This window comes from Pezoporus flaviventris, unplaced genomic scaffold, assembly GCF_033815535.1.
Source record: "Pezoporus flaviventris isolate CSIRO_AGI_PZ_B2104156 unplaced genomic scaffold, CSIRO_AGI_Pfla_v1 ptg000002l, whole genome shotgun sequence".
Classification (NCBI taxonomy): domain Eukaryota; kingdom Metazoa; phylum Chordata; class Aves; order Psittaciformes; family Psittacidae; genus Pezoporus; species Pezoporus flaviventris.
The window spans coordinates 83,634,904-83,658,720 of record NW_026892550.1 but is presented as its reverse complement, the minus strand read 5'-3'; the positions used below and the strand labels follow the sequence as shown (position 1 = coordinate 83,658,720).

Here is a 23,817-nt window from a genome sequence, read left to right as displayed (position 1 = left end):
GAAGTCCTCATGATCAAATAGTCCAGGCTGCACAAGCAGTCAGCTACAGATGATCTGTCAAAAGCACAAATACTACAATTAATGGTACTCAAGTTCAGGAATGACATTTACCTCTATGAAAATAAAGCTGCCCAATTCCCCACCCTGGTTCTTTAAAAAAAGCTTGAAACCATGTGGTTTGGGTAAGACACAACTCAAGTCCTGGCCATTTTTAGTACATCACAACAGCTCAGGTTATTTCTTTGACCTTTTGTGTCAGGCACATGAAGAGAAATAACATGAACAGTGGCTTAGTGTCCTTTCCAGAGTGTGACATTATAACACATACCTTTCTGGATACACAAGCTAATGTTTTGTGTATACTGAGATTTTTGTCCCCAAAGCATGAAAGATTCTTCCTACAGCTGTAGCAGACCTCTAAGAAAATTATTTCCTTATCGTAAACTTTAGCTTGCTTCTTTGCATACATTTTAATAAAAATTCAAACCCCTAGATTCTGTAGACAATACCACAGCTGTAGCTTTAGGCTTTTCAACCACTAACTACATATCTACAGGTTTTTCCAAAAGTTAACATTTATTCATAAGTTCATACTATCAGCAACCCTTTCATAGGAATTATGTTCTTAAAAAATAAGCTTAAACAATAAGATGTAAAGCTAATAATGGTCTTCAGTTTATGAACACCTTACCCGAAAACAGATGAGACATCCATAGCTAGAAAAAGCATGGCAACCTCCTTTTGACAGTGTAACAAAGAGCCTCTCCATGTAATAATATGAAAAACAGCTACTATGTGGCTATTCGCACATTTCTTTGTTGTTTACTTTTTTTCTATGCTTGTTACAAGCAGTATGACCATTGCATCATATAGCTGTTTGTTTCTGTCTTCTTGTAACTAGTGCTACTGTTAACACTCTCCACACCTACTTGAGAAACAGGAACATTCAATGCAGGTTTACCAAAAGATCTCTTTTCCAGTTGATGGCAATTACATATAACAATGACTTTATCGTGACACATAATGTAGGAATGGTTACGAGAATATGCTCAGTGGCTAACACGATATGCTAACCATATCTTCCCTGTTGTGTCACGGATTCTAGGAGTCAGGAAAGAATACAGAACACTGGGATTCTTCAAGAAATCTTGTACTAATCTACTTCTGGAACGATTAAACATCTGTGACAGATAGTCTACCCACTCCATATAGGGAAACATTTATGTAGTACCATCAGTTAAAGCTTGAAGGAAAGTAACATCTGTTTAAATCAGTTTACCAAAACTAAGCATACATTTATAAGGAAAAAAAGAAAAAAATGTAACTGGAGGCAAAAAGAGGGTATGTCTAGCTATAGCATAGACTCCTTCATAAATAAGAAAACAAATAATACTCTTATGTTTGCTAGGGTGCCCGTTCAGCCACATACTTAACCACAGATTGCTCTTGCTTTTAACAACATATAGTCTTTAAGGAGCAGGAATTAGAAGTCTGTGCCAAATCTGCACTCAAAACTCCCAAGACCCTGTATCTTCTGCTCTCCACCTTAGTTCTTTTTCTTTCCACATCTGCCTCTTTCCAGGTGGCAGGCACAAATAAAAGAAACCGATCAAGTTCATCTACCTGAGCTGACCTCTTTTTTTTTTGGATGGATTAATTCTGCCAGATAAATAAACTCCCAAATATCAGAGAACAAGAGAAGGGACACAGAACAGTCAAGACAGAACACTCTTGTTTTTGTCAATATTTCTTTAAATCCCAGTCCAGCTCCTAGTAAGACTGGACACTAATTACAACACTCCTAGAACTGCAAAAGAATGGAAACACAATAGGGAGCGAGTGGAGAGGGGGACAAGACAGCCCAGTGGCTGGCTTCAGACAGTCACATACACAAAGCCAGCACCCACTGGAGTCATTAAGGCCCAGATGCCCCACTAATAGGAACAAACCCAAACACAAAGGTAGCACATGAAATGTATTTACCTATTTAAACACAGGCAGCTGGTCAAGCTAGAATGGGGAAGGTAACTGCTAATTCCTTGTACTACAAGGAAGGAATGGAGTAAAAAAACCCAAGCCCACGGGCAGGTTTTTGCTTTGTGAACCTCTGTCTGTGCTGCTGGTTAACAGTGGTAAGTATAAAAAAATCAAAGAAAAATAATCTATTTATAGAACAAGTCAGTAGTCTGAGACATTTAGAAAAAAGTAAAAACAAGTCCTTCTTTAAAAATGGATTTACTAAAACAACTGTCACCCGGGATGACCCCAAGCCCTCTGGTCCTCTGGCAAAGCCAGGGGCAACTTCAAACAAGAATGGTTGCTGATTGTACACTGGTACACATCCAGCAAAGCCAGCACGGAGGGGGATTTGCGCTGCGAACAGTATCTGCAGACTGCTTGCTGGTATAGCTTGAGGCCATGCCCGTAGCCTGGTGATACTGGAAATAGTTGCGAGTGTAACTTTTCACAGAAGCACGTATCAGTGTAACCTCTGAGGTAAGTGGGCTGTCTTCTTTCCTTCCCATCCCTGGGTACAGATCACAGAAGCTGGTGCCCTGGGTGCTGTACCTCCTTGCCAGCTCCATCCTGCTTGAGAGAACTTTAATGTGCAGGAGTGCAGAACTCTAAGCCAAGCCTAGAACAGGAGAGAGCACCCCTGTGGACAGGGAAGCACTCTGCTTTTCCCAAGCTCTGGTCTAGCTAGACATTATCCATACTTTCTGGCCCTCCTCAGGACGTGAAGATCAACTGCTCTCCACTAAGGAAAATGTTTTGCCTAGCGGAATAGAGTTGGGTTTCTTTTTTTGGTAAACAGAACCTTTGCTGATTTCTGAGATCATAAGCTCCTCTGCCCTTTAGCTACAAAAGGGAAATTAAAAGAAATTCATCCACTTGCTCCCATCCTTATAGTGTAGTGTTTGCTGCCTGGATATGGAGGAAACACAATGCTCCCAAGACATTGCCCTACTCACTGGGTTGGCATGGAGAGGCGAAAGATAACTTCCAGAGTTACCTCCTTAGGGTAATCTGATACACCTAAAAGCTCCAGCCTATGCCCACCAATTCCAGGTCAGCTCCACTGCCAACATATACTTCAAAGACCCTGAAGTGTCTAATCTAACAGCCCCGGGTTTGCTCAGTCTCTAAGAGCAACAGCCACACTTAAAGATGGAAATACTCAAGTCAAAAGAACACTGGCTGGAGCTCCTAATCAGGCGGTGTCTGCATAGATGAGTCAGTACCACTGTGCCTTGATGCCCCCACTGTATGAAGGGAGCCAGATGTAAGGAAGGGACCAACTCTGCTGCAGGTCTGTACATCCTTGGAAGTGAAGCTCAGTGGCTACATCAGCTTCAAACCCTCTCTTTCTCTAGGGTTTCAGTGGTCCATTTCCCAACAAGTTCCAGGCATCAAGCAGTTGCTAACTTGTCTCCTTAAGATCTTCCATTGGTAGTTTGTAGCTCAACAAGAAAGGAGGTGGTGCATGAGCAGGGCTACTTGGTCCCTGCATTGGCTTCTTTGCACAGTTTATACAGATGTAATCCTCATTCTCAGCCATTTCTGGAGACACGCCAACACAAACTTGATGAAACCACTCATCACAGCCACCATCACACTGCACCCAGTCCACCTGCAAGAGATCAGATCAGCAAAACATTGTACATTACAAGGAGAGACAGAGAGGCATAGTGCTAATGAAGAAAATACCTTCTATTAAATCCACCTGATATACCTAGAATACAAAAGCTTTCAGGCACAAATTAATGCCCTAAACATTTTGTTTTAACCAGCTGTGTCAGCTTAATAAAAAAAAAAACCAAAACACTCTTACAACAAACCTTGCCCATCTTGCATCCTTGCACCAGAGCAACAGAAACACAAACTGCTTCTACTGAGCAGAACGATGCCCAGAAGAATAACGGTGGCAACCTATCTAACATGAAGAAAGATGATAAGATTTTACTTTAGTTTGTAGGGAAACTACCCCTGAACAAGCTACTCCTGGACACTAACAACTGCAACTTCAGTCATTAGATTCCTTACCTGACATTTTTAACTCGTATGGCATATACCTGCTGAGTGTAAATATATGTTCAACCTTACAACGTTCCATTAAAAACTTTGTTTATACAACCAGGAATGTTCCATAAATGAAACTAAGTAAGTTTGATTAATTTAGTATGACCCTCTTTATAATATGAACTTAAAGGTACTCTCCTCCCTCTTGCAACCTCAGTTTCTGTAAACATGTACTAACATAAGCCACTTCTCATCTGTGAAGTAAAGTAAACGGTGGTAAAGACTGTAATCATCTCTTGAGATATTGAGTGTAAATCTCTAAACTTGGTCTAAGACTTCAGAACTAGTCCTTTAATTGGTCTTTTTCAGTGTTGAAATGAATATGCTTCAATTTTGCAAAATAAGTTCTTGGCATCTGTAGCTGTTCCTACTCTCTCTTAAGCAAGCCAGTGCAGTGTATGAGAGAGAGGCAGATCAAGTTTCTTTCGTAACAATCCAATCAGGTCTAAAATCACTGACTATCTATCTACAACAAGAAAAGTAAAGCACTGCAGTTTGTAGATCCCTCAGCCTGCAGCATCACTGTTCACAGACTGTATGCAAGAAATACAGAAATGTTAAGTTAGGAACATTGCATATCCCATTTGTGCTCAGAAACACACTGAAGTGGGGAATACTTCTAGCTGAGCTAGAATTAATCCTCTGAATCATCCAATGCATGTTGCTCACAGCCATCAAAAAATTATACAGCTGGAAGAGGATACATGGAATTGCCTATGACAGAACTAAGGGAAACTCACTTTGTCCTTGCAGGGCCTCTGGCAGTTCTGTGCAGCACATACAGCGTTCTCATCATCTGACTCTTCTGCTCCTGACCAGTCGTACTTAGAAGGAATATCTAGAACCTTCTTCTCTCTTTTTTTTTCTGTGCTCTCCTTTGCTAGTTCCATCTTTGGGACAACTGCCTTCTCTCGCTTCTTCTTCCGCTCCTCTTCCTTTGCTATTTTTTTTGCCAGCTTGTTCAGCTCCTTTGTCTTATCCATGGTGAGTTTTAGCTTCTTCTTCTTGGGTTTTTCCAGCTTTTTCAGCTCTTTGGATTTTTGCTTCATATCTCCAAAGAACTGCTCTGCTCTCTCCAACTTTCGTTTCCGCTTCCTCTCAGAAGAGTCTCTCCCTCTTACTTTCAGTGGTTTCTCATCCATGCTGTCATCCTTCACAGAAAGAGTGAAAAGAGTTTGACTTTATTTCAAATGCAAATTGCCATATACTGCAAACCTATGGTTGAGAGATGCATTTACCTCCACCATTATGCCAACACGGTACGAAGAAACCTGTTCAACAAATTTATTCTACAAAAAAAGGGGGTCAACTTTATTTTCACCATTATTAGCAAAAAAAGAAATGTCCTAAGTGCTATCAACTGTGTTGAAATACAATGAATTAAAAATGTCCAGTGAAAGAAGTAAATCATCAGCAATGGTAAGGAGGCAGAATAAGCAATAATTACAACTCTCTTCTTGCATTGCTTTTTAATTAAACTTGAGAAGACTCATCATTTGTTAGATGCTTCTGCTTATTTTTCATCCTAGGCCAGTCTTGCCTGTAATTATTTTTTGAGAGAAAGCAATTGCTATTCTGGAGATTAAGAAAGAGCAATTGGTGAATTCTTGCATCATCAACTCAAGCAAGGGAAAAAAGTAACATCCATTATTTGAATGGCTTCCAAACTGGCACATATTGTAAATATCCTGGCATCATTAACAACTCTTAAATAGCAGATTCAGATCAGAAGTGATGCTTAAAATTAGCAAATTCTGTCACTGCAGGTAGCATCCACAGTGACAAATCCTATTTATAGCTGAAAGACTCACATGTATAGTTCCTTTATTCAAACAGGACTGACTCATTAATTCAGCTATATACTTCAACAGTTACTTACAGATTAAGGGCATACTATAATGCAGTAAAGAGACTCTGTCTACTGTACATTACTTAACATAGCTACTCCACCCAAAAACAAAGACTCTGAAGATTATTTTACAAAGTGTACTTATTTTGCGTGTGAATAGACACAGAAAGGTATTAAATTCAAAATCAGCAGTTCTGGTCAAACAAGTATTCCTAAGGTTAACCTGAAAATGTTAACACACACCCTCTTACCTCCCTCCCCTGAAAAAAAAGCTGTGCTTAACTATCAATATAACAGTCTGGCATACTATTTATGAACTGCTATTTGCTGACATTCAAACTGTTCTTCAATCTATTCCATGCCAAAGCCATTACGTGAAAAGAACATTAAGCCTATGAAGTACGTAGGTCAAAACATGGTAAGCAGTACTTCTTTGGAGGCAGGGTCTGCTTTATGCTACTGTCCTAACTGACAGCAGTTTGACAACACTTTGACTTATCCATTATATATATATATACACCACTCAGAAAATGAGACAACCAATTAATATGCTCATCTAACCTCACTGTTCACAGCATGCAGCCTTCCATTTTATATTACTCTACACTACAAGCAGTTAAGAAAGAACCATCTTCAGTATTATCTGTGCAGTTCAGTAACCCAAAAAGCAATCACATGCTCCATAAAACACATGGTCAAACTGACCCCTAACCTCAGCTGACAGATGATAAAGATGGATTCCAGTAGAGCTGGTCAACACAAGAGCTTACCGTCTCTTCCAGCACATATCCTTTATCCACTGCATGAATGAGGCTAAGTGATTTTGACTAGACCTCAGCAGATAAACCTGCCTCATTCACTGCCAGCAATGTGATGAGTGCATCTTCACAGTATATTAAAAAACACTGCTATGTCTGTGTTTTTCCAAGGATAGGAATCTTATTCTCTTCATTCCCAAACCACGTTTTATGAAAGTGTTCTTTCCCCATTAACAAACAAAGTTCAGCAACACACAAGTATCAAGTTATACAATTTAACCATAGGCTTTCCATCTTCCTAAATATTTCTTGCAACTCTTTTGCAGAGCGGTTCCAAGCATAATCAAGAACAGCTTTTCCTTCCCTAACCTCATATTCTCTAAAATAAGGTTTGCATATGTAACTGCCTGAAAAAAAAATGTTACAAATATAGCGAATTGTGAAGAACAATGCTATGGCTTGGGTGATCAAGAACTGAATTTTTTGGTCTCCTATTCTGTTATTTTCTGGAATCCAGCACTCCCTGGTTGAAATCCAAACATGTTGAGTGAGCATTCAACTACCCAAGATTATAAATAAAACAAAACAACATGTTTTTTCCCCCAGTATCAGAATATTACTTCAAGTTCCATACCTCCATAACATGAAGGAACCTGTCCTCAGAAGGTGGATGAGTAGCCTGTAAAATCCGCCAGATGTGCTGAGTCTCATCCAGTGACACCTCCAGCAGATCTCCTACCATCATTAGATCTTCCAGCTGAGCTTTTGCTCCAGGTGACAGCTCCAATACAGGTGGCTCCAAACTGCGAGGTACCAGTGGACTCTTCCGAGGCTGCTTCCTTGGAGTGCTAGAACCTTTCAGACAGGAGAAAAGTCATCAAGTTAGGTAAGGATAAAAGGAAGAGATCAAAACAGCAAAAAAAATAAAATAAAAAAAAAAAACACATACCTTTTACAACAACAATCTAAGGAGGCAGCCAATCCCAAGCAAAAACATTGACCCAAGTTTATATATCAGGAAACTCACCTTTCCATAGACAACATATCCTCTACAGCTCCTTACTGAACACCCATCTCAGCTCCCTGTTCTATTTTAACTCAATGCATACAAAAGCAAATACCTTGAGAGCAGCTTTTAGAAGCAGATGAATATGCGTGTTCGGCACAGAATGAGGGAGCAGTCCACATGTGTGTCACCACTTCCTCTGATTTAATGGGGATTTCCTCATCACAAAACAAATTCGGCTCCAAGCTGCTAGAAGATTTAACACTGGCGTTGTCCTGAAAAAGAACCACAGAAAACATGCAACATCTGCATCCAGAAAACAGCTGCTTCAATACAAATTCTACCAAGACTGACCAGTCTACTGTTTCTAAATACTACTTTGAAGCACCCCACCAGACACCAAGACCATGTGAAAAATGTAGAAGTTACACCCCTCTACTCAATTAGTGAATGAAAACAGCAACTATGGAGATAGGTCAGTAGATTTATAGTTTGTGTTTGGGATTTCTGTGGCATCCTTGAACCATTTTAAGATAGGACTGAACACTGAAAAGAAGAGGGCTGTAATACTTGAGACTGTTGTGAGTATTTCAATGAACAGAATAATGACAGCACTGGCTTATGTTCAGCTCCATACATTGTGAAAGATGCTCAAAGGATTGTATAGGACTGATGCTTCACTTAGATCACAATCTGAAATGGGATGCATGCCTTCAGGTGCAGGTGGATCTATTAAGAGAAGATTCCTTATCTCTTAGCAGTGGGAGAAGCTTTGCTTGACATCACATTAGGCAAAAGAATTAGGTTAATCTCCTCAACCAGCTGTGCATTTCCACAGCACTTTCCAAAACTTAGCTACCCCATCATATTCGTGATGAACCTGGCCAACAGGTTAAATATACTTAGCATGCTGCCTACGACTGAAATCTTTCAGGAAACAATAAAATCCAAGAATCTGTCTTAGAAGAATAGAAAGGCTGTAGAGCAGTATTGACAATATTTACCTGAATATTAGCTCTGTGGGTCCCAAAATGGCCAACTCAGGAAATTGTACCACTCAGACACTGCCATTTCACGACATAGAAAGGGAATTTAAGAATGGTAATCTCTCTCTGGCTTTCAGTTATATGCTTAAAAGGAAGTGAACTGCAAACTAATGATTTCAGTGCAGAACTACAAGTGGGAAATTCAGATTTAAATTGCCCAGATGAAAAGGTAGAAGAAATGTATTCAGAAAGGGGAAGATATTTCTCCCTACATAGTAGAAGTTATATCTCATATAATATCTTGACCTGGATATTGTATTACACTACATTAAAGACTGTTCAAGGACAATAGGGAAAATTAATAAAAAGATATCACCACTTGGTGGCCTATAGGCAACACAGGTGCAAAGGAATGAGAACAAACACATGAAAAAAATTAAAGCAATTAAAGGTGAAGAAACTTTGCAGTAAATCTGACTAGTGAATCAGTCTGCTTGGAACAAAATTAACCAAGTCTAACTATTGCACTCAAAGTATTTGCTGACAAGAATCATGTTTTAATTAGAGGCAGCACAATGTAATCAAACAGGTCTTTTCACATATGTTTTTGTAACCACTTGAACTTGAGATGTCAGAGACCACTGTTTTGAAAACACAGTCGATGGATTCTTAGTTATCCAAGGATTACTTCTACCGGGTCCACAAGAAGTAATTAAGAGCTAATTCATACATGATGCAACATGATCTATATACTTTTTTTTTTTAAAACACATTACTCCACTGGAAAACATTCATAGATCATAAAACAGAAAAATAAAATTAAAAAAAAAAACAAACAACCTGAAAGCCAACAGTATAAAAATAATTAAAACTCTGAGCAACTTTGCTTTTCCTAGTTTAGATGGGAAGAATCTGGTTGCTTGAAAGAGTCTTCTATTCCAATCACGTTAATTGACTTAAAAGGCATTTCTGGCCTCCATCAGCTTTCCTTTGACAGATTTCTATTTTTAGGTTTTCCACTCACATACAGTGATGGACATCCACACCAAAAGGGTTAAGTAACAGGTTTTGAAATCATGACAACAGAATCATTAAACAAACAAAATTATAACCCTGCAAAACCCTCAGATCCTGACAACCATATGCCATCTTTCTTGACATATGCTTTATCACAGCCTCAGAAAATGCCACATTTTTCAGAAATGCCTTATTATGATTCCTCATGCAAAGAAGTCTGGATATTAATTTTTATATATAAAAATAAATTAAAAGCTGTAGCACCCAACCACAATGTACTTGGGTTGCCATTTCACATGGGACTTAAGACAACTATGTGCATTTGGGTAAAGCTGCTTAGAATCAAAATACTAAATAGGAGACTGAGGCAAATCATATATGGAAAATTTGCTGTCCCTTTATGAACCATAAAACCTGCCTTAGAAGAATTTACATGACCACACTGTCTTTTACGTTTGCAACTTTTAAGGTAGATATGACACTATTGCCAAAAACAAAACACTGCACAACAATGCACAGTGGCATTGCTCTTGTCTCTGCATATACCTAAAGGACATTTCAGAAGCTCTGAAGTGAAATACACCACATTGAAAACACTTGGCTACCTCTACAATTGCCTTTTCTCATGACAGTTCTTCTCTACTTAAAGTATTTTAAAAATTTAACTGCAGTTACAATTTCTGAACTGAATCCAGACACTGGATTCACAACATGATTCAGGCACTTTGTCCTCAATATTTCCACACATCCAGAATTGAAGATAGGTACCTCCTTTATATGAGGGTTGAATGGAGAGGTATGAAAATGCAAAAGAAGCTCTGGCATTAGCAAATTTCTTATAGGGCATGCAATATTCAAAGACCAATTTTTTGCTGTAGTGAAAGCTGTTGAAGAGTTCTCCATATAGACACTTACACACGTTATCTCTGAATAGAGCATAAAGACTTTGTTCATCCTCTATGGCATTATAAATACAAATCCCTTGAGAAGTGTATCTTTTTTTTCCCTCGTACTAAAAACCACCTTCTGAAACTCTTAACAGGAAATTTGAAAATTTTAAATGAAAACACTACAAAACTTTCCAATAGTCCAGAACTGAGACATTAAGATAAAATCAAGAACTACCTCTTCTGTAATGTAAGACATGGCAGAATGCACAGTGATAGCTTAAGATACAAAAAGTATTCTGAAATAAAATGAATGAATAAAAAAGAGGCTTTCGGAATTCTTTCCATACAGACAAGCCACATTGAATTACTTACCTTTATGTCATAGCCATATGTCTCCCTGATGTCTTCATCAGAGTCTGTCTCTTCATCATCATAATCCAAAGTCTGCCGTGGAGATGAGGACACACTCCCTATCACTCTGTTAAAGGCTGATTGCTGGAAACTAGTCAAGTGTCCCTAAAAAGTAAAATGGAATATGGGAATGAAGCAATAAAATTTCCAGAAAAATCTCTAAAAATGCTAAGCAGTTACTCACAAAGAAACCAGTGCTTCTTTTGGCCTGAGGGTAACTGCTTGGACAGTCACAGAAAAGCCTAGTTACAGCAAGGTGTGAGGATACAGAAATACTCATGGAAAAGGTTCTATTTTATTTCCATGTTTTTCAATAATACTAGAAAGATCTAGATACTGCTGTTCAGTGCTACCAAATTATAGCCTGTGTACCTCTTCACCGCAGCATCATCTGACCTTAATCTCAAGATAAAGAGGTCAGCAGTAGAAGTACCAGTGTTTGACTTTGGTCCTCACTGATACTTACTAGCAAGACATTAAATGCCCTAAAATAATAATCCATGAAAAATCATAAATATTGACACCTCTGATTCTGTCAAGAGGGAAATGGAATTTAGACACCAAAATAAGGCTTTACGCACCTTCAGATCCTTAACCAGCTGTTATATCTGAATCCATGTTTCTTACAAGCAGTTTCAGCAGTTGCTATTGACAATGAATACAAAGCAACAGACCTGTTTCTGAAGCAGAAAGCAACTGACTGAAGCCAGCCATGGCTTGACACTGAGGAGCACTGAACTGAGTAATTTTGTTGTCTTTTTCTCAACTTTTAATTGACCTTCCATCTATCCCAGGCATCTCCAAGAAACATCAGGCATTTTGGCACACTGAAGAAGGATAAGTACAGTAAAGAACAAAATATCCTCATCCCTACCTGCAGGTCTGGGTTAGCTGCTGCTTTCTGTAGCTCTGCACTGATTATCTTCTCTGTTTTCTCCCGTGCTGCCTGTTCCACCATTCGCTGGCTGAGCACAGAAAGCTTAGCCAAAGCAGAGGACAACTCGTCAGTGGCCAAAGCCTGCCGTGCTCGATCCTGCCAACTCATGGCACGTTCTGTCAAGCACTGCAATGCTTCCCCTTCCGGGAGCCGTACAGGCAGCTTCTGCAGGGACACCAGCAAAGACAATATTGTCTCAAGCCGTGGCCTTCGAGAACGCATGCAGAGTGGACACAGAAACTTAACTTCTTTAGCCTGCCAGCTAGAGCCCTTCTTCTGAGAACTTGTTTTGGGAAGGGGCACACAGCTGCTGTGAAACCAGTCTTTGCACAGCTCACACTGCAGCATGAATCCACTAGCTGTTTTGCGGCAGACACAGAACTTGACTTCTTCAATTCGATCCACCATAGTCATCTTGGCCAGGTTAGCTGCCCTGAGAGCATGCATGGCTTCAATCTCCTTCTGCTCCCGCTCCTTGAATATAGCCACCTAACCAGCAAAGCAAAGACAAAAAAAGTTCACAACCCTCACAGGTAATAAAGGTTACATATTATTAGCAGCATGGGGGAAAAAAAAAACCAAACAAAAAAACCACAAAAAAAATATCAAGAGAGATTTCTGGTTAAACGAGCCCAAAATCTAGGAATTGTGTGATCTAATGAAAACATTAGCTAAAATACCTCCTCCTCAGTTACTCATTACTCCAAGTCCTTCTGCTGACACAATGCAGGTGAGCACTGTTTCAATGTTGATTCAGCACCAGGAGCACCTGAGTGACCACGTATCTCCTGAAGCAATTTGAATATCCTCAACCTTTCCATTCAAGTAACTATAACAAAGCATACTAAGATGTTATGGTTTAAAACCAGCCAGTAACTCAGCGCCACGCAGCCATTTGCTCACTAGAACGTGAGCCCAGGCCTCAAAGCCAATCAACACTAAGACAGCAAATATTGGCTGCAAGCAAGGTGTGCCATCTAGAAAGTGTGAGACCAAGGGCAACAACTCTGACAGCAAATAAATCAACATTGTGATGAGTGACTATTAATCCAAAACAATGAGTGTTTATAACAAATTTTACACACTCTGGTCAGATCTGTTATATCAACCCTTCTGACCCCACAGCTGGGCTTAAACCACAACATAAGTTAAAATAGACTACATATAAATCACATTAATGAGCCTGCCTATATTTTCTTTGTTCCTGGAGAAAGGACAGCAAATTCTTCTGATAAGCTGCATCAATACCCTCCCGACAAGGAGGAATCAAATATAACATCCCCCTCCAGCCTAGTTTCTATGACCAAGCATTTACAAGCTGCCCTTGTAATCGACCTAACCAAATGTGTTTTGGTACTGTTCAAGGTAAAGCAGCACCTCATTCCACATTATTCTGATGGGGTTTCAATAAATGTTAGTAATATTAGATGAGCAGCCACAGTTATTAACCCAAACATTTTAAGTCTTACACATAACCAAATATGCATTAAATACCAGCACTTATACTCTGAACTGTGCTTTCCTCTATCTTTACTGCAATTAAAGAATACAGTTCAACTTGTGTCAAACATCATATGAGATACTTCTTTAAGTGAGATTCATTTATCAGTTCCTCCGTATGACATCTACACAGATCAGAGACAAGTTAAACCCACATATCAGAAGACACTATCTTTCATTATTCCTCACCACAGCCGCAGTGTCCCTGGCCTCCTCCAGCCCATCCTCCAGTTCACTTAGGGATTCCAAGTCAAGATCTTTCTCCTTTTCCTTCTCCATCAACTCCTTTGCCCTCTTCCGCCTATTTTTACTGCTCCCATAAACACCAATATCAGTCCGAGGGCTCAGAACCTGTAAGCATGAAGAAAACTTACACTGTCAAAGCCAAGGATGCCAAGAACAAAAAGTTCTCATCTATAATGTTACGATGTCAGGGACATGTGAGAACATCTGATAAAGAAACAACAGTGTCAGAGGGCAAAAAATATTCAGCAATCTAACACCTTTGATACCTGTCAATGCTACGAAGAAGATATAAGTATTTCATACGTCTGGACAGTGATGTGGCAGGTCAACTCGAAAGCACTGGAATTACAAAATCTGTTCAGATTAAGCTACCACACACATAGCTAACTGAAATACTGTATGCAATTAGGTATCAGTAGTTTACACATTCACTTCAAGCACCTTCCTCAACTGCAAGTCTTAAAGATCTGCCAATGATTTCATATATACTAATCTGGTGGCTGAAAAGAAATTTTAAAAAGTGCTATACTCCTTTTAATATCAAAATATGAGAGGCTGCAAAGCACTTTTATGGATAAGAATTACATTTTAAGTCACCTTAATTAGCTGGAAAGCATACATAAATATAAAATCCAGCAAACTGAACTCAGTAGAGGAAATGCCCAAATTGATACAAGTGAGACAACAGTCAAATGCAAAACTAGAATATATTAAGTAACCAGTTAGGCAGAAAAATAAATACAAAGAAAGAAATTTGGACCTAGAGTTCATAAACTGAACAGAAATCAGTGTGATGTAACAGTAGGGGCAGATCCCATTGGAAAAGATTAAACAGCCGTATCCCCTTGGAGACAAGATGTAATTATTGTACTTCACATGGCACTAGGGAAACCATAGCAAGAGGATTCTGCCTGGTTTTGGACATCACACTGAAAGTGAAGACAAACTACAAAGAATAGCAACAAGATAAAAAGTATGAAAAATGCAGCCTACAAGAAAGCACTGAAAGAACTGGAACGGTTTTCTGTCTAAAAGGGAAGCCTGTCAAGTAGATACAATAAATATTCAAACACATGAATGATTTTTATTAAAACAAAGACGGTGACTACATTCATTGAAGTTAAATAAGCAGCGGCTGGCTTAATTTTTCTTATAGTTAAACAGCTTATATCTAATCTATTTTCTTAGAATTTAAGCAGCCAAACAAGTTTAAACATTCATCAATTAAAGACAGCTTCTATGTCCATTTCAGGCTTATATTTCTACAATTACACAAGAAGATAAATTCTTTTTATTCCCTCCCAAAAAAGGAGAGTTTTAATCTGTTTCTTCAAAAGTAACAGCTGAGGTTGTTTACACATAAAACAAAACTAGCGAAACACAGACTTTTTGCCTTTTTCATTCTTTTCACCTGAGAACAGCTGAAATTTCTTACTATATCCTGGTCTCAACAGGAGCTGTAACCTACTCTAATTGAACAAGCTGTTCCCTCCAGACCACAGAGGGCCATCAAGACCAGTCTCTAAAGCTGACACGTAAGTGTCTGTTGCTCACCTGTAACAGACTGTAGCTTGAGTTCTTCTTCAGGAAGGTCCTTCCTGTGCGCTCTCTCCAGGCACGAGCTGCAGCTACCTGCGACTCCAGCTGTGGCAGGGCATCAAGACGCACTGGTATTGGGCGGCCTTTGGCAGACAAGCTCTCCAGCTGCTCCAGGTAGGCATAATTGCTCACATTCTGGGGTAAAAGAAATTTTTCTAAGCCGGTGATTCCACCACTATATCAGTGGCCAGCTTAATTTCAAGACATACACTACTTTGTAACTGAGTAAAATAGAGTTCCATAGGAAAGTAAAGGGAAGGAGGGCAATATTTCAATCTTACTGTTATTTAAAAAAACCTTCTCTCAGAGGTTTTATTTTTAGTCATTCTGACATGGCTAGCTGGCTTAGGGAGTAAGACAACATTCCATTACTATGTAGTTGTCTTAAATGCTGTCTGCTTAACAGCAAGCTACTATATCCAAGAGTTCTACAGAGGCTGATGTGAAATCAATTGGGATTCTCACTTCAGTTCCCAACAAATAACTGATGTAAAAACAGCAGGTGCAGTCCAGATATCAATGTCTAGAAATATCACAGAAACCATGTCCTTTTTGGATCAAGTTCTGTCAGTAGACCAGTAGACGAGGAGGCTACTTAACTAACAGTAGCATAACTTCATCTATTCCAGATCAAAAATTTTGGTCATCAGTGCCATTAAATCTTACACACCATTTTGGGGAGAAAAATCAAAACTTCCCACAGCCAGCTCCAAAACCAAACACCTGCGACCATAACATCTGCTGCTGCAGCTAAGTGCTTACAGTGACAGCGTGCGAAAGAGTTTCAATACCAAAGACCATTTGGAACTTACATTTTTATCATAATGAATTTGCCAGCTTTTACAACCCCCATGAAATGCATAAAAGGAAGGGAAACAGAAATTGGATAACCAATGGGGAAACAGCAGCACAAAAAGAAATTCAAGCACATGAGCTCTGCTAAGCAGCTATAGCACGGCTTCCCTTAAGGTCACCTTTGTGGGTAGAGGAACTAGAATAAAGAATACGTCTAAATAAAAGGATGCAAGCAGAAGATTCCAGACCCTGCTGTAACCCCTACCTGAATGGCCTCCACTTTGGCTGTCCAGTCTCTAGCCCGCTGCAGGGCTTCTTTCAGTGCCAGCACATTAGGCAGGAAAGCAGGGATGTTCCTTGCTTCATTCACGATGCCCTCCAGAGCCATCATACTTTGGCGTGGTCTAGAGTAAGAAAAACTCAATTTCAGCCTTCTCTCAAAATGACAGATAACTACAGCCATAAATGTGACAGGCTGGTGATGCAACTTCATCACTACACTGCAGTGTAAGATACCATGGCTCTACTCCTGGAGGGCACTGTTGGTTACCAAAGAATAGGAAAGGTGAGAAAAGCTAATGGACTCAAACTGTAACACTGAGGAAGCGGTACTGTGCAGCATACTCAGTGCTTTCTGTCAAGGGGGATGAATAGCAAAGACAACAGCAACAATCACAGCCTCCTGCAGCATGACAGGCAATCAATCTTTCTGCAACTCATCAATAACCTCAAATCAAACTCTGAGCAACCAAACTGCTGTTAGGTAAAAAGCCCATACACTACAGCTTCAAAGCCCCTAGTTTTCACCACATTCCTCAAAAGAGGCTGAGAGTCCCAGAAGTGTGTGACCTATAAGAAGAAAATTTGTAAAGGAACACTCACCTTGCCTGCAGGCAGACCTTGGCCTTCTCCTCCCACCTCTCAGAGACTGTAAGCAGCTCCTGCAGCTCAGCCATGGCTTTCTCTACAGCATGGTGTGGTGCCAAGCCCACACCTGAGTCAATCAGCTTCTTCATCACATCTAGGGTGACCCTCTGGGGGTCCAAGAGGGTGGATCTCACCTCATCCAGCCACCGTGCCTGCTGCAGTTCTTGCTTCAGCCTTGGCAGTTCAGGAAGTTCTACATAAAGGCCAGAGCCCATGTCTATCAACTCCTGCAGCTTGGAAGAGTCTGGAATCTCATCCATCATAGCTTCTTGAGCACGTTCATGAAACTCTTCCACATCATCAAGCAGATTCTGAAGTAACATATAGTACAAATCAATTAGGAAAAAAACGCCCACAGAATCAAAGGGGAAAGCTGACTGAGGGATCAGTCAGCTATGAATTCATATGTGATCATCACATAATCAGTCAGAGCTTCTATACACAATGCCAGCCCATTGTCACAAGCCATCAAGTCTGACACATTAAGTAACAGACCATCTAAACTCATTCAGTGGCCTAATGTCTCATTCACTGGGCATATGAGCTGCATCAAAGTCTGTACCTAAAACAGTACAACTGCAACTTACTGCAGCTCCCAACAAAACAGAACATTAAGCACTGCAAGGTCAACATTAATTTTAAAACAGTGGGGGAAAACATTCCTTTCAACCTGGTGTCAAAAGACATTACAGTAATGATGGTAATGCACAAAGAGCAAAACATGCTGAGGAGAAAAAACAAGCCAGAGTTGTAAAAGGACATGAATATCAAAAGATCATTAGAATAATGACAGTCAGTTTTGAAATTACTCCTTCCTAAACCAGGCCCACCAGTTTAACACATCACAGTTTACTGTACAGAGGAAAGAAATGGGAATGCAAAATCCTCTAATGAAAGGAGAGCGTTTCACAGAAATCCAACTGCACTGCTGCAGTTGTCCTTATCCTCATGTTTTGGCACTGCAATGAAAAAAAATCAAAGATGGCAAACAGACAAGAAAGAATCTCTGCAGGAGATTCATTCGAGGACATTCAACCATTTTACTCAATTGATTCACTCCTGAGTCTTACAAAAAGATAGGTATCTCTGATAGCAAATCGATGGCACAATGAGGAGCAAAAACTGCATTGCCTAACCCTTAGCTTACTGCCCTTTTTGTCTGATACTGCTTTTCATGACTGCCTGGAAATCAGAAGGCATTTACAAAAAAGAACAAGATCCACATGATAAAGATCTTGATTTAGGGAACATATGCTGAATGCTTCATAGTGACAACAGTGAATTATTACAGTTTAATAATTATAATGCCTTTTGTGTTAGAAAATACTCATGATCCAACATGACAATTATTTTGCAATTTATTATGAAGGATAATTGCATTCAAATGCCATGCGGGAAGTTAGCAAGTGCTTATCATAAATGATCATTATCTAAATTCATTCAGGAACTAAAAGTCTATAGTTTGTAACCAGTAAAATGGTAATATTTATTTTATTGGCTAGTGATTATGTTGAAGCTTCAAGAACACACACATGCACAGAGTACTTGACACAGATCCAGTTTCTTAAGGCTGAGGGCAGGGGGAAGAAAGAGTAGTTGGGAGAAAATATTTAGACAAAAATACAAATAAAATTATTAAGTTTATTGTATGCCCACAGCTCTGTCATCTACAAATTATGTCTTAATTAGAAGCAGGTTTTAAATACATTAGAAACATAAAACCTCCTTTGAGAACAATCTTATAGGTCTATTAACAATTGATGATAAAATTTCATGAATTAGTAAATATTCCTGGTTTGCATGTGGAAAGAAGTGTACTAAATCATCCTACCATATGAGGATGATAATATACTTTCCACTCTATTAGCTGCTGGGAAACATAATAAAGAACATCTTTGAAGGATAAAGATCAGTGTCAACAGGCCTGAAAACTCTGCATCCTGGAGTCCTATACTTTTTGAAGGCACTGGTTTTCAGCAACAACATACCATTATCATAAAGACAAGAAAGTCCAAAATAAAGTTTATCCATGATACCAACACTGAACTACCATGGAAAAGCTAATACAGGATTCATGAATGAAGAAGGATGTAACTAATGCTAATAAACATGGAAAAGAGGTCTTCTCAAACAAGACTGATTTTCAAACTGTACGTTTATTGATATAAAATGGTAGCTGCACACATTTTAATATTTAGAATTTTAGGCTCTCAATCTAGCACTATTAAATATTTTTCTTAAATCTGTATCAACAGAACATGTGCATTAATAAATGGTTAATGCATACATCTCAAGAGCCATTTCTCAAGGTGAAAAATCTTTAAGGATATTTCTTGAAGGAGTTTTCTAGAAGTTAGTTAGCAGGTGAAACACCATTTAACATTTCATCATCAGTGACACAAACAAATTAAGACTGCTGTTGAAAACACTTGCTATGATACAGACTGCCAGAGTGACAAATGATAATAGCAGCCAGAGGAATCAGTTTGATCTGGACTAGTCTAGGACTAGATTCATTCAAAGACAGGTGCAAAGATATATAGGAAGGATAAGAAATGCAGGCCATGCATACAGATTAAGAGGACTATAACTTGGAAAGTAAGGCAGAGGAGTATTTACAGAACAATTGCCAATGTGGCACTGCTTTCCCTCTCCCATAAAGAAGCACACCAGTGTAATCTTCAGAAAAAAAACCCAACATATACTGAAAATTCCACAACTACAGATAGCATTAATGATGCTGGATTAAGAGTAACTGGTTCAGAGAGATAAAACTGGGCCACTTGTACAGCCACAAGCACAGAGGATGGATCTTTTATCTTGCTTTAGCTACAGCAAGACCACCCCATCTGACAAATGCCCATTGCAACAGGCACCTGGAAAAGCACATGCATAGTCATGTAGCATGCTCTGTTTGTTTGCCTAAAGCTGACCACCCTGAGCTGTCCTAGACTGCTACACAAGAGCTAAGGCATTCTTCCAGAACAGCAATGGATGCCAGATGGAATACCTTACAGACAACCTCATAGATATCCATGCTTAGAATACCAAATTGAACCCCACATATTAAGCTGCTAAGGCTACACTAGCATAAATGTACAAATGTCATCGCTGCCCACTTAAAAAGATATGCTTGCAAATGAGCATGAAATATATATTACCATTCCATTATGGATATTATGAGGGGCAACATGGCATCAGCAAAAAACATGACAACAGCAAGATTACCCAGTAAAGCAGGAAGACACTGAGCTAGATTTATCCAGAGTCTTTTACTTCCCGTCTTGAGGCTACACACATTATTGCAAAGCAGCTACTTGCTTTATATTAGAAGCTGGAAATAAAACACCCCATTCAATCCATCTCTGCCAGTGCAGGACTGATCCTTAATGAAAAAGGCTTTCATCCTTTACAACAGGTGATATTATGTTTCAAACGAAAAAAAAACCATACCACAAAACCAGAAACAAATAGCATGACATTACCTCAGAAGCAGATGCAAACTTACCTTTACTTGTCGAGCCTGGCTAATAACACAGGGCAAGCTAAATAACTGCTGTACGAATGCTTTAAGCTCCTCCATGGTTAGCTTGGTCCTTGTCCTTCCACTATCTTGGCTCTGTCGGCTGTATGAAAAGACGTAATTAGACAACACTAGGTGAGAGGAAAGATGATGATCCCCGAATTTACTCCCAGTGACAGAAAGCTATCAAGATTCCCAAGATGCTAAAAAAAAAAAAAAAATAACTGTATCATTTCAGAACTCAAAAAACCCCAAACTCCAGAAGAATTCCAAAATCTTGAAAACTAATTTTAATATACGACCTCTACACATCTTCAAGAGAATCCACCCTGCTCTTCCAAGGTGTGATTGTCTAGATGACTTTCAAATGGAGTTTGTTCTAAAGAGGCAAGAGAACATAGTCCCAAAAAGCCTTCTTTAAGTAGCTCAAGAGGTTGACTGCCATGGCAGGCACTGACAAGAAGTCTGAGGTATGTAACAGCAGCAAGCTCTGAAAAGAAGTCTTATTTTCTGTATCTTACTCTCTTGTAGCCAGTAAACTGCTGAAACTGGCCTTGCAACAGAAGAAGGCTATTAAGTAGGACACATTCTGCAAAGACATTTCCATTAAATATCACATGAGGCAAGTATAACAAGCCCACTGAATGCAGTAAGACTTAAAAGTGACACACTACACAAATTAAACACTTGGTATACGTATCACCGGCAGGCATAACAACTACACAAGCAAGCCAGATTTTAAACACTTAAGAGCTGTTGCCTGCTAATGAATCTACATTTTATTACTATAGGAACATAAAACAAAAAAAACTTTCAACCTACAGACTTAAATGTAGCTGTAGAAGTAACATTTTAGATTAATAATCAAACATAATTACACTCTATCAAAAACTTGGGGAGGGAAGAATACTGGGGACTTTGACTTGCTACAACAGTGAGAAGGAATGGTGGCTGCACTGGACCTGCCGGAAGGCACCCTCTCTGAAACATGGCAGTGTCATTCTGTCCCTAGTCCAACCACAGACTGCCACAGGAGATGGCACAGCACACTGCATGAGATCCGGCACAAAGAGATGCAACTATCCCTGCCTATGGAAACTCACAACTTTCAACAGCAGGGAGAGATAGAGGCTTGGAATATTGAACACATATTCACAGCTACACATTACCTATTTTTTTAGGTTTATATATAATCAGATGTATAAAGGATAGATTTTCTTTTGCTACATTTGACCATGTTTGTTGCTGCTTTAGTCTCTGCCAAACTGTTTTGTTTGAACACTCATTTTTAATTTGCCTTTTTAACAGCCTCATCCTTTGTGTAAATGTGATCCTTCTCTATGTATTAAACATGAACATAAACATAAAAGAAGCAGCTGAACATGACCTCTATATTTAAATTCCCTAACACTGTTCATCAAAAAGGCTTCAAAAATGTCTCAAACCTCAATTTTGTAACATACTGCTATTTAGCATACAACAGCCCTGAAATACACATCTGAGTCCTTTTCTTTTTCCCCATGGAATTCTTTCAGCTTTACATCGGACACACCACTGAAAGCTGTCAAATCTTCCTACCCCTTGTGTTTCTTGGGACAGTGCTGGAAATCCAGCAAATAATTAACTGAAGGCAAGTCTTTTGAGAGAAGGCTGACACACTCCAACAGCAGGAGGAGGAGGAAGCAGTAACAGTCCAGGAACACCTGGGAGCTACCAAAATAATTAAAATTCACTAAGAAAAGGGCAATGCAACCTCTGCAGCACTGGTTTCCTCACCAAGACCACAGTTCTAAGCTACCTCTGTGGTAGTGGGCCCCTACAAGCAATAAAAGCCAAAGGACAGCCTTCCTTCCCCTTCATATACAGCAAAAATGCATCTCTATTTTATAACAGAGCTTTTCAATTTCATCAGGTGTTATACTTCCATCTGTGGTGTAACTAATATTTCAGCATTCATATTCAAGGAACTGTAACATGTTACATTCTGGGTAGTAAATGTGTGTATTGCAATTAACAAAGTATTTATTTTTTATTCCCTTCCTGGAAAAGTCTTAAGTTATACACAAAAGCTACACATGCAAAAAACCCCAACCAACTGCAAAGCCAAATCTTACAGTAAGAGAAAATGCAAGCCGTAAGTTTACCGCACAACTGCTGGCACAAAAGTTACGATCACCTGATCAAATGATTCTACAGGACTTTTATTCAGTGCACAGAATTCACAGGAGAGAAGGAAGAACACACTGCTGAAGGCTCATGAGAGCAGAGCAAGGGGACACATCCAGCAGATTGCTGAGTGTCACTGAGGCAGTCACAGGCAAGGCTGGAAATAGAACTAAGTGAGTCTAAACTGGCAGAAGTCACTGAGGCAAGCCACTATTTTTCAGCCACATATCACTGCTTCCCATGGTCCTTCCCAAGAAGAAAAAGACTGGCTCAAACTATGGACTGTTTCTGCTCTCTACACTGCTTCCCAAGATCCTTCTGTTTCAGTCAATGCTGGCAAGACACCTTTCCTTTTCATCTTGCAGTAAATCCACCATCATTACAACACATACTGCAACTTCAGAATGGCTGGTAAAATTTTAAGTATCTTTGAGAAATGATGTACCAGAAGACAGAACTGTTCTGACCTCAACCACCATAATTGGTACTTCATTCTTTTCAAACATTTTGCTTTGCAATCCAGTGTTTTAACAGATTTGCTTTCCATTCCTTTAAGCTATGTTCTTAGCCCTGCTACCTAAAATGCAAAGACTCACAAGAGCAAGTAGTGACAGGACAATGGGGAATGGCTTTAAAGTGACAGGGGGCAGATTTAGATTAGATATTAGGAAGAAGTTCTTTACTGTGAGGCACTGGCACAGGTTGCCCAGAGAAACTGTGGCTGCCCCGTCCCTGGCAGTGCTCAAGGCCAGGTTGGACAGCCCTTGGAGCAACCTGGTCTAGTGTGAGGTGTCCCTGCCCACGGCAGGGGGGGCTGGAACTAGATGATCTTTTGGGTCCTTACCAACCCTAAACATTCTGTGATTCAATATCAAGACTCACTGTCATTATGTTTTTCCCTCTAGTTGTCTTTCCTTACGGTTCTCCCACACATTCAGAGAAATACCTGATGAGTGATCAGACACACAGCTTCACCCAAGAGACTTCACATTTCAGTACCTGAGTCAGCTGAAAACAGTAGGTTTAACACATTCCAAGCAAGTCCATTTTTTGGCCCTTTGTGTCACTGTACCTGTCTCCCCTACCTCTCAATGAGTCACAGCACTAAGGACAGGAAATGCTGAAAG

The 23,817-nt window shown here is 39.6% G+C and overlaps 1 protein-coding gene across 1 annotated transcript in view; it reads right to left on the bottom strand.

The window, feature by feature from the left end:
• Positions 1 to 551: 551 nt before the first annotated feature.
• The window catches only part of KDM5A (lysine demethylase 5A), a 49,847-nt gene continuing 26,581 nt past the window's right edge, over positions 552 to 23,817 (bottom strand). Inside the window, exons 18-28 of the mRNA XM_061444786.1 lie at positions 20,510 to 20,627; positions 16,957 to 17,312; positions 16,340 to 16,478; positions 15,235 to 15,414; positions 13,624 to 13,785; positions 11,872 to 12,423; positions 10,959 to 11,102; positions 7,809 to 7,968; positions 7,322 to 7,542; positions 4,821 to 5,231; positions 552 to 3,631 (exon numbers count right to left, since the gene is read on the bottom strand). Of these exons, the coding sequence (XP_061300770.1) occupies positions 3,422 to 3,631; positions 4,821 to 5,231; positions 7,322 to 7,542; positions 7,809 to 7,968; positions 10,959 to 11,102; positions 11,872 to 12,423; positions 13,624 to 13,785; positions 15,235 to 15,414; positions 16,340 to 16,478; positions 16,957 to 17,312; positions 20,510 to 20,627 (2,653 nt within the window). The 3' untranslated portion in view covers positions 552 to 3,421. The remainder of the gene's footprint in view (positions 3,632 to 4,820; positions 5,232 to 7,321; positions 7,543 to 7,808; positions 7,969 to 10,958; positions 11,103 to 11,871; positions 12,424 to 13,623; positions 13,786 to 15,234; positions 15,415 to 16,339; positions 16,479 to 16,956; positions 17,313 to 20,509; positions 20,628 to 23,817) is intronic.